Source organism: Pocillopora verrucosa, chromosome 13 (assembly GCF_036669915.1).
Source record: "Pocillopora verrucosa isolate sample1 chromosome 13, ASM3666991v2, whole genome shotgun sequence".
In the NCBI taxonomy this organism is placed as follows: domain Eukaryota; kingdom Metazoa; phylum Cnidaria; class Anthozoa; order Scleractinia; family Pocilloporidae; genus Pocillopora; species Pocillopora verrucosa.
Window position 1 is genome coordinate 721828 of NC_089324.1, and position 9656 is coordinate 731483.

At 40.1% G+C, this 9656-nt stretch overlaps 1 protein-coding gene across 4 annotated transcripts; it reads left to right on the forward strand.

The window, feature by feature from the left end:
* Positions 1–324: 324 nt before the first annotated feature.
* Positions 325–9624, forward strand: LOC131789501 (uncharacterized). Of its 4 annotated transcripts, none has more exons than XM_059106634.2 (6): positions 325–448; positions 1609–1671; positions 1980–2097; positions 3528–3851; positions 4783–5043; positions 5347–9624. In XM_059106634.2, the coding sequence occupies exons 3-6, from the start codon at positions 1986–1988 to the stop codon at positions 9531–9533; spliced, it is 4884 nt and encodes a 1627-aa protein (XP_058962617.2). In that variant the 5' UTR covers positions 325–448; positions 1609–1671; positions 1980–1985; the 3' UTR covers positions 9534–9624. The 4 variants fall into 4 exon arrangements, with proteins under 4 accessions (XP_058962617.2, XP_066016719.1, XP_066016720.1 ...); XM_066160621.1 differs by lacking the exon at positions 325–448 and adding an exon at positions 504–652; XM_066160622.1 differs by lacking the exon at positions 1609–1671 and having other exon boundaries at positions 356–448.
* Positions 9625–9656: the final 32 nt, after the last annotated feature.

The following is a 9656-nucleotide window of genomic DNA, read 5'->3' on the forward strand; positions in this document are numbered from 1 at the left end:
CATGAAATTACGAATTTTTGCTTCCTTAGAACGGGACTGGAGCGTAATGAGGGTGAGGTGCCTAGCATCTCTGCTACGTTTTGTGCTCCCTGCACGTGAAATAAAAATTTCTCTGACCTACTGCTGTGTATGGAAGCCTATATTTTCAACGATAAAAACGATCATCTCTTTGAAATAACACCTTTTCTCTTATTTGAATAGAGTGACATGGTATTGGTAAAGTCCGCTGTTCCATATTCCTACTACTTCCAGTCCTGTTCCTATATTTCCATGTATTTCCGGTTTTCCCGGAATCGAAAACAAAACTTGGGGAATACCCAACACGTCACTTCTCGGAAAAATTTTCAGTAGTAGGGCGCCAGCATTGCGTTGAACGCAGATTTCATGTTCGATACCTGCAAGTTTTGGAGGAACTTACTCTAGATAACATACAAGGCTTTATTGTTAGGTAAGTTAAAATGTCGAGAAGGATTGGGGTTCCCTGGATGCAGCTTTATATAAAAATTCCCGACGATGTTGACGATGTTATTCGACTGCACTCTAAGATGGCGGGGTGAAGGAAATGTTTTAAGTCCCTGTAAGTGAATGGAAACTTTTGGATGCTATTCAAAACGTTTGGCAAGGATGAGTCGAAACGGTCAAATATACCTGTGTAAGTACAGCTAGTAGGATCAGACTTCAGCTTCTTCTCGACTAAGGGGATGGGCTATGCTCAAATTCATTCGATCTTGTAATATTTTATCAGTGTAGTTATGCTTCACGCATATCTATCAAACCCTCGGTTAATCGATGGCAAATGCCATTTACAGTTCAGTTTTAATTGGTAATACTTAAATGGTCTGGTTAGAAACAGATATGTAACGAATTTAAGAAAATGAACGACACGTTTAAAATTAAAAGACATGTTTCGGCAGATCTTCTGTCATCTTCAGTTCGGAATAATGCAAAGTACAAAGTTGAATTTAAAGTGTGTAACAAAATGCTGATTGGGCAAAACAAACGATAATAACGGGGCTGGGTACAAAGGATGTGATAAACATATACCTATACTACTACCCCTTATAACCAGCAATAAGTAATGTTTATATAATTATTATATCTTCCCACTTTCTGGCCTGAATTCACCAGTTCTTATTTTTAGCTTGAAATGGTCTTAAATATGATTGATTATTCAAGAAGAATGAACCTGGCACAATTAAAACTTCCAATCAATCAAAGGTCGACAACATTGAGAAAAAAATCACAGAGCTTTGACTGTGAGCTACAAAAGCCTCAGCACTGAATGAATGAGGAAACAACAAATCTCAACAAAGTACTCTACTTGTAGCTTGTGAATTAGAAATTGTGTTCTTTGATATAACAACTAATTAAAAGTATCTAATGTTTCCTTTATTCTATTTGACCAAGCTTATAATTCACCAATCATGCTGTTCTCATGATTTGTCAATCGGCAGTAGTTTTGTTAAACACAGACAACTGATTCTAGCATTTACAGTATGTGAGTCATATACCTTTCACATTGTGATATAAAAAGTATTAGCTTTTCCCAATGGCACAAAGAAAATTGGCAAATTAGGGACAAAATTATCTACTTTTTATATCTTTTAGCTGAGTTAGTAAATGGAGTAAATTGATCTTGATCAATCAGCCTCAAGGGGACTTGATTACAAGGTACAATATTTTGACATGAATTAACTCCAACTTTGTAGTGTTATTTTTTAAATAAGTGAAAATGATGATGAAAAAAGAAGGTAGTGCCTTCCTCTGTGATTCTGTTATCATCCCTTCCTCAAAAAGGAACGTGACTATGACCCCCTAAAGGTTTGATGATTTTAGTTCCATTATTTTGCATATGTATTGATTACAGTATCTTATTTTTTCATTAATTTCATATGCATTGAAAGAAATTTGTGGGCATAGCTTCATATTCATAACTATGTTAATAACTTAGTTTGCTAATAGCTTTGATCACTCTTTAGGCTGCCATGGCAACAGGCACAAGCAAAAGCCTTATTTCAATTGTGCCAACAACACTTCCAGGACCACCTGCCATACCCACAGTTCTCACCAGTCCCTCAGCGGTAGCAGCAGGCCCTGGTGGGTAGAATAACTTTCTTATTTACTTTTAATTAACTGTAAAATCCATACCTTATCTCTGGGCCCTTGGGTGGCAGGTAGTTCTGTTTTCAGGAGAATTTTGACATTTTCTGTCTGGTGACTCAGAAAAAAATATTATACCACTGACCCATGGGGAGGTAGGGGTTAATTGGGTCAATTTTTGCTGGGTTTGTGCCAATGGCCTCTCAGAACCCCTACTCCATTATTGTGCATTCTGTGGCCAGTTATAGACCCCAGTTTAGTGACTTTGGGCAAATGTAATTTTGTAATTCCAACCAAAGGGTAAAGAATCATACTACTTTTGAATCCCTACCTGCTGGAATTTTTTTAGCCTCAAAATCCAGAAAATGTGCAACTCCATTTGTTGAAAAGACTAAGTGTAGCCTTAGAGAAAACAAACACGATGATTATTAATTGTGAACAAGATTACCCCTTTGGTGTGGAGTTATCGACAAAGAGTGACACCTGATTGCATACATCATCTGACAACAGCAAAAAACAACTTTTGTTGGCACCAGGATTACAAGTTATTATATAATTGTCTTTGTTTTTAGCTTTTGTTTTTGCCAAGCTTCTTAGTAGCTTTGTTATCTTTAGTCTTCTATTGTGAGCCAAACTTCTTCCCAATCTGATGAAGGGTCGGTAGTGGAGTGTAAGAGTGCCTTCTGAAGGATCTTGATATTAGTTTATATTTGGTGTTTCCTCCAACCACTACTCTTGTAACTCTATTAAAAATGTAACACAATTATGATATGAACCCATCCAATGGCACATCCCCTTTAGCCTATTACTAGAAAGAACCCCCCCTTCCCTGATCACTGACTTCAGTGTTGTTTTGATCATGTTTTTCCTTGATCGCTGTTAAATGAATTTGTAAGGAAAAAAATTGATGAAAATGTATCCTCGGCACATGGAAGTTTACATGATCAGTATGAATGGTTCTTACTTCTCAGTAATTATAAGCCCAAGCAAGAAAACAAACTGATGCCAGGTGCCAAATAAAGAGGAAAAGGAGGCCAATTCCTGCATGCCTAACCTCATATTCGAGCCTTCACTTCACATATGGCAAAGTTTAGGCAAGAATGTTATTAATCCAACATCATTTCCAACATCATTTTCTAGATTTTTGCCCATTCAATGGTGTAATGTGGAGACATGTTTAATACTTACCATTTCCCTATTACAGTAAAATTCGAATTATAGATGTATGTATTTGCTCGCTTGAAAAAAGACAAAGGAGTATTCATAGTCTATGAAATTGGCAACTTTCTCGAAACCAATGGTGAGATTTCCCCAAATGCTTCAATTGTAAACCTAAAATCTTAAAGTTCAATGTTAACCTACATTTCAAGTGAGATCTATTTCAGTCTGTGGCAAAAACTGTTGTTTTCTTTTGTAATTTCTTACAGTCAGCAGCTTTGATTTGAGTGACAAACAAAAAAGATGGGTTGTGATTGGAATCACATTAAATAGGCTTCTATTACCAGTTCTCCGTGACTTTGCGGGCAAGGAACTTGCTAAACACTACACATCATTGAAGAGCTCCAGTGGAATAGATAAACAGGTTTATTCCACTCACATGAAGAAAGATGGTTCATTTGATTTAAACTATGGCAGCATCAACAACAACTGGGGAAGATTCAAGAGGAAAGTGCAACTATATGATTATAAAGTGGCGTCTGCTGAGAATCTGGCCAAACTTTACCTTGAACCACATATGGCCAAATTTACAGGTGAATGATTAGTTACAAAAATTGGCGGTAATGTCGCAATGTAATTGGCCAATTCGCCATCGTCGATAAGAGTACAAACAACGCTGCTTGCGTCAACGTGTCACGCAATGTCTTTACAAGCTGTCAAACATGGGTGACCTGGACATTTTGATATTGTGGTAAAAAACAAACTGATAGTGGTTAGGCGTGGTCTGTACTCTTATCGACAACGATATTCGTCATCACAGTCAAAATTTGTCGCTAAGAGTACAGACCACGCCAATGTTAAATCTCTAGTCGATCTTTTTGCTAATTATAACTTACAGTGGAATATAATGACAAGGAACAAATCTGGGAATATGTAATCGTTCCAGATCAGCCTGCAGTTTCTTATTGGCGCGTCAATCTCTGACACAGGTCGCTTGGCGTACTTTGCGTTATACACATGTCGCAGAGACTCTCGGCCCAACAACACTCTGAAGTCAGTCAAGAACCATACTTGCAACTTGGAAACTATCCTGACAGATCAGGATATCGTTTACACGGCTTTTTTAATGCTTTGACTCGATCTTTCTCTTCAGTTCACAAATAGATTATGGTAAAATCCCCTCTTCGGTTAGGTCTTTATCTCGCTATTTTGCCATGACATGTTAAGTCTGCTCAAGTTGTTGTGTAAAGTTAGGGTAACTTTGGCAGCGGTTTGACGCTGTCGAGTCACTACCTTGACAAGCAGGAGCTTCAGGCTTACGCAAGAGTGCAACAATAGTTAAATGAGCCTACTGAATAATGGCTGAATTTGACCTGAGATGGCATGAGCACTAAACGATGCAATGCCGCAGTTATCTTTTTAGATTAAGAAAACTTTCAGAAGGCTTCTACAGATAATGTATCTTGTAAACATATCTTACTCCTTGTGCTAACTTAAAGTATAAATCTTATTGCCTATTTTCAGGTTTTGATAACACATGCGACTTGTCAGCAGTTTTAGGAATGCTGGCCAACTCATCTGTGTTTCATACGCGCATCCAAACAAATGCTAAGGATGTGCGCTCGAAAGTAAGAAATGAGTGGGGTCACTGTAACTTTGATCACTGGAATGAACCGGAGTTCAACTACAGTTTCCAACTCATGGAGACGTTAATTCGTTCTTTGGGGCTTCCAGTGGCTGATGAAGAGAAAGTACTCAATGAACTTCAGGAGTGGGAAACTAAGGGTCAGTAATTTCGATAACGATATGAGGGTGTGTATGGGGTGTATCAGGCCCTAACCAACTCTTTTGGATACCTCTCCCTGAGTGAGCGCCAGTCTTTCTTTAAGGTCTTTGTGAGCTGATCTTCTCCACCGGCATTTACTTTGTCGGGATTTATCTACTGTCTCGATGAAAAGTGTGAAGTCCATTGTTTTCCACCTTTCGTTCTCATTTCTTTCTCTTCATCATTTAAGGCACCTTGGCTACCCAAGGTAAAATAATCATATCATGGCTGATGTTGTATCCATTTAAATTGTTTCTTGGCAGGTTTGAAATTGTGTATGGGTTGCCCAGTGGACAAGGATTTGATGAAACTTGTCAGTATTGAGGTCACCAACTTAGAGAAAAACTTGGAGGCCATAAAGAAATTCAATGCTGATGAAGCCAAGAGGATAGGAGAAGCTCTTCAAGACGCCATAGATGAAATAGCGAAGTTTAAGAAATGTATAGCCGACATTGAAAGTCGACTGGAGGAAGGGCTCCAGGCGCAATCAGAAAAGAACAGAGAATTCTCATCAGCAATTGAAGATATTTCTAACAATATAAATATAATAGAGGAACGCCAAGATACAAATGAACAAAACATTTCTTTGTTGGAAGAAAGGCAAAATGAGGTAGAATCAGCTGTAGCCTCTTTAAAAGACGGAGAGAGCAACCTTACCTCAAAGGTGGAGGTTTTAGAGCTCGAACAAATTCAGTTAGATTCTCGGCTAAAAAAGTTAGAAGAGGGTAATCTTGACGCTGTAGTCGATGCTAACATTTTGCAACTGCCCAGTCGCAATCATTGCTTTTGTGGTCGCGAAAGTGAGCTAAAAGCAATTGCCGCGCAATTAAAAGATACTAAGAGGGGTTGTTCTGAATCAGCAATTTACGGTCTCGGGGGTGTTGGAAAAACATCTCTTGCCGTCGAGTTTCTCTGGCGACAGAAAGACAAGGAGGAATATCCCGGTGGTATTTTTTGGATTTCGGGCGAAAACAGCAACCTTTTTCAGTTGTCTGTCAGCGAGATGGCACGTCAAGTTGGAACTTTGGATGACAAAGACTTTCCTAATTCGCTGTCAAGAACCTTGGACTGGTTGAGAAAGCGCGAGCAGCTGTGGTGTCTAGTGGTTGACAATCTGGACGAGTTAGAAATGTCCATGGATATGCAAAAACTGCTGACTGGTCATTGGAAACAGGCGGCACGTGGTCATATCATCATAACCACAAGAAGAGAAGCAACGGAAATCGGAGAAGAAATGGGAATCGAAGAAAGCTCTTGTATTGAGTTGAAACGCTTCACGGAGGAAGAAGGAATTCAGTTTTTAAAAACAAGAAGTGGGACAGCCGGAGAAGACAACGATTTTCTTGAGTTGGTTGGAGAGCTTGGCGGACTGCCTTTAGCTCTTGATCAAGCTGCTGCTTACATCCGATCCCTTCGCCAGCCTATCAAAGAATACCTGAAGAAATATAGAAAACAAAAGATGCTTCTCTTGAAGAAGCAGAAGGCTCGTAATCTGGTGGAAAATACATCACCTGAGAGATTGGCAGTTCACACAACATGGTCGTTAAATTTTGAGCACGTCAAGAAAATGTCAGAACAGATGGATCTTGGAGAAACCCCCTCAATTGTCATGAAAATGTCTGCCTATCTAGGTCCCGATGACATTCCTTATCAGGTTATAAACGAAGGGCTTCACGTTGTGGGAACTTCCGGCCAGGAAGTAAGCGATTTGTTGGATGCAGCCGAGACAGTGTCGCTTCTTACAAAGTTTTCCCTTTTTCAAAGGTATGGGACAGATTCTTTCAGTGTTCATCGCCTGGTGCAAGACGTTATCCGAAGTGAGATTGAAAAGGACAAAATTGAAGTGTGTATACTTTGCTGTGCGGTAGACGCACTTAACCATGCATTAACAAAAACACGCTCGCCAGCGGAAGTCTGCCAAAGTTTCGTTGAAGATGCTGTTTTCAGCGTCGAGAATCCTCCTTCGTTACAACTGTGGGGCAAGCTGGCTTCGCACTCGACCTATTTGCAAGAACATTTACTTAGCTACCTAGCGATACATGAAAATGATGCCGGAAGTTTGCATACTTTACTCTACACTGATGCAACTGTTCGTGTCTTTAACGAAGCAGCGATATTTTTCAGTGTTTCGCAGGAGAAAGTAAAAGCTCAGGCAATGCAAAAAAAGAAACTAGAGTTGCTAGTACATCTTGAAAAGCCAACACTTGAGGAAGATTTCTACTTACCGCATTATTTCGTTGATGTACCTTTGAAAGATAAGGACTACAAGGTGATAACTTGTTGTATGAGAAACTCTCTTCTTGAAAACAAGGCCTTGGCTGAAAAAGATTCTTCTCTTAATGAAAGGAAGGAGGAAGCCAACCAACTCAGAGAAAAAGGAAACGATGCATTCAAAAAAAGAAATTTCAAAGAAGCATTGGATCTTTATACAAGAGCCATTGATTTGTGGCCTGATGACCACCAGCTGTTCTGTAACAGGGCCCTCTGCCACTTGAAACTTGGAGAATCAAGAAATGCTCTGGAAGATTGTCAAAAATGCCTTTATTTAAAACCTGATTACAGCAAAGCTCTTCAACGAAAAGCTTGGGCCCTGCGAGGGCTTGTTGAAGGTGGAAATTGTGAGCTTGAAGGACAGAAACGTGCATCAGTGGCAGTCGCCCTTCACTTCGATCCCAATCTTCGCCAAGACAAAGTGTTTTGTCAGATGTTTCCTGAAGCGCTAGAACTCTGCGTCAGCGTTATATCCAATGAAACACAACTAGTGTCTGCTTTGAAGATAACACAAGGAGGCGAAACCTTGTTGTTACGTGAAGGAGAATACCGTTTGACCTCCTTTGTAACCTCAAGTGACCTTCAGATTGTAGGTCTTGGATCCAAAACTATTTTGCATTGCACACAAAGCTTTATTTTCCGCGCCAAATGCTATTTTGAAAATATTGTGTTTCCTAAGGGGAACATTGCTCTCACCTGCCGTGGAAATGATGGCAATGTACATTTAAATCAGTGTGATATTTCAGGAGGAAAGACAAGTTGTGAGGACTTTCCAGACTGTAATGGAGGTCCAGGCTGTGTGGCGCCCTCTTTAGGGAAACCTGCTTGCAATCGGACGGGAAACTTTGGTGATTCAAAATCAATGTCTGGCATAGGTGGCTCTCCGGGAGTCGAGATTTCACTCGAGGGCTTTGGACTGATTGAAAACTGTGTAATTCATGAGTGTGGGGGTGGAGGTGCCCTTGTTGCTGGGAAAGATTCTCGACTATTGGTTAAAAACTGCGAAGTGTACAAAAACCACCAAGCTGGATTAGAGGCAAGGGAAGGAGGAGAACTTGAAGCTCTAGGAAACAAGATATTCTACAATGGTGATCATGGCATTCTGATTTGGAAGCTCCCTGGGAAATGTGACGTCAACGACAATGAGATTTTTGAAAATGCAAAGGAAGGCATCCGTGCTGGCATCACAAAAGAGAAGATAACCCTACGCAACAACAGTATCCATCACAACAGACCCTTTGGTATTTCCCTTGGTGATGATAATTCTCAAATTGTTATAAGCAACAATGAGATTTTCGAGAATGGATTCTGGGGCATCCTCGCTAAAGGGCGAACATCGGCATACATAGTAGGAAACAAACTGAGTGGTAACAAGTGTGGAGGAATTTTTATTGGTATCAATTATTCTGGGAGGGTTCATCTAAAGACAAATACTGTAAGAGATCACAGTGGCCCTTGGCTTGAGTATCAATTCAAAAACGGTAGTGCAAGTAGTGGTATCAGTTCACTTTACGACAAAGAGACTGATGCTCTGGGTCTGATGCTTCCAGAGGGTGAAAAACAGTATTATTCGAAGCCTCCCATTCTAGAAGAAAATAAACAATTTAACAACGAGGAAGGCATGTATCATCCCAGAGAGCTGGCTGAACGACTTTGCAATGGCTGCACTTATTGCCATCGTCGAAGAGACAAAAGAGTGCGTTTTTTGAAGTGCCCAGGATGCCTCATTGCATCGTACTGCAGTAAGGAATGCCGGCGCAACCACCAACCTAAACACGAGACATTATGTTTCGCTCTTAAAACTCGTTACGCTGTGGACGTTGACTGTCCTCCCCTAGCTAAGCAAGGATTTGAAGTGAGGTCGCGGATATTTGGTTCTCACTTAGTGGGAATTGGAGAGGGTCCAAAACCAGAATCAAACAAGGAGTTTATTGTCAAAATTCAAACACAAAGTCTGAACAGCCACCCACTGCAGTTGCTGACACTTTACGACCAAAGCGTCACCATAGATTGTGAAATACAAAGTCCAGAAATCTTCAACGTGATAATGGACTGTGGCGTTCTTGGAGCTTTACACAAGTTTACAAGTAAGAAATGCTTTTTCTGGGCCATGTTTAGTGAGCCAGGAGGAAAACTAACAATTTATCTTGATCATTTGGCTCCTTATCAGAAGTGGTGAAGGTCTGAGAATAATTTAGATATCAGAGTTTCTTGGTACAATAAATACCCCTAAGATTTTAACTATTGCATATTGTTTTGAGGGGTCAAGTAGTCACCAATAGTTGTCATTTTGACCAATACC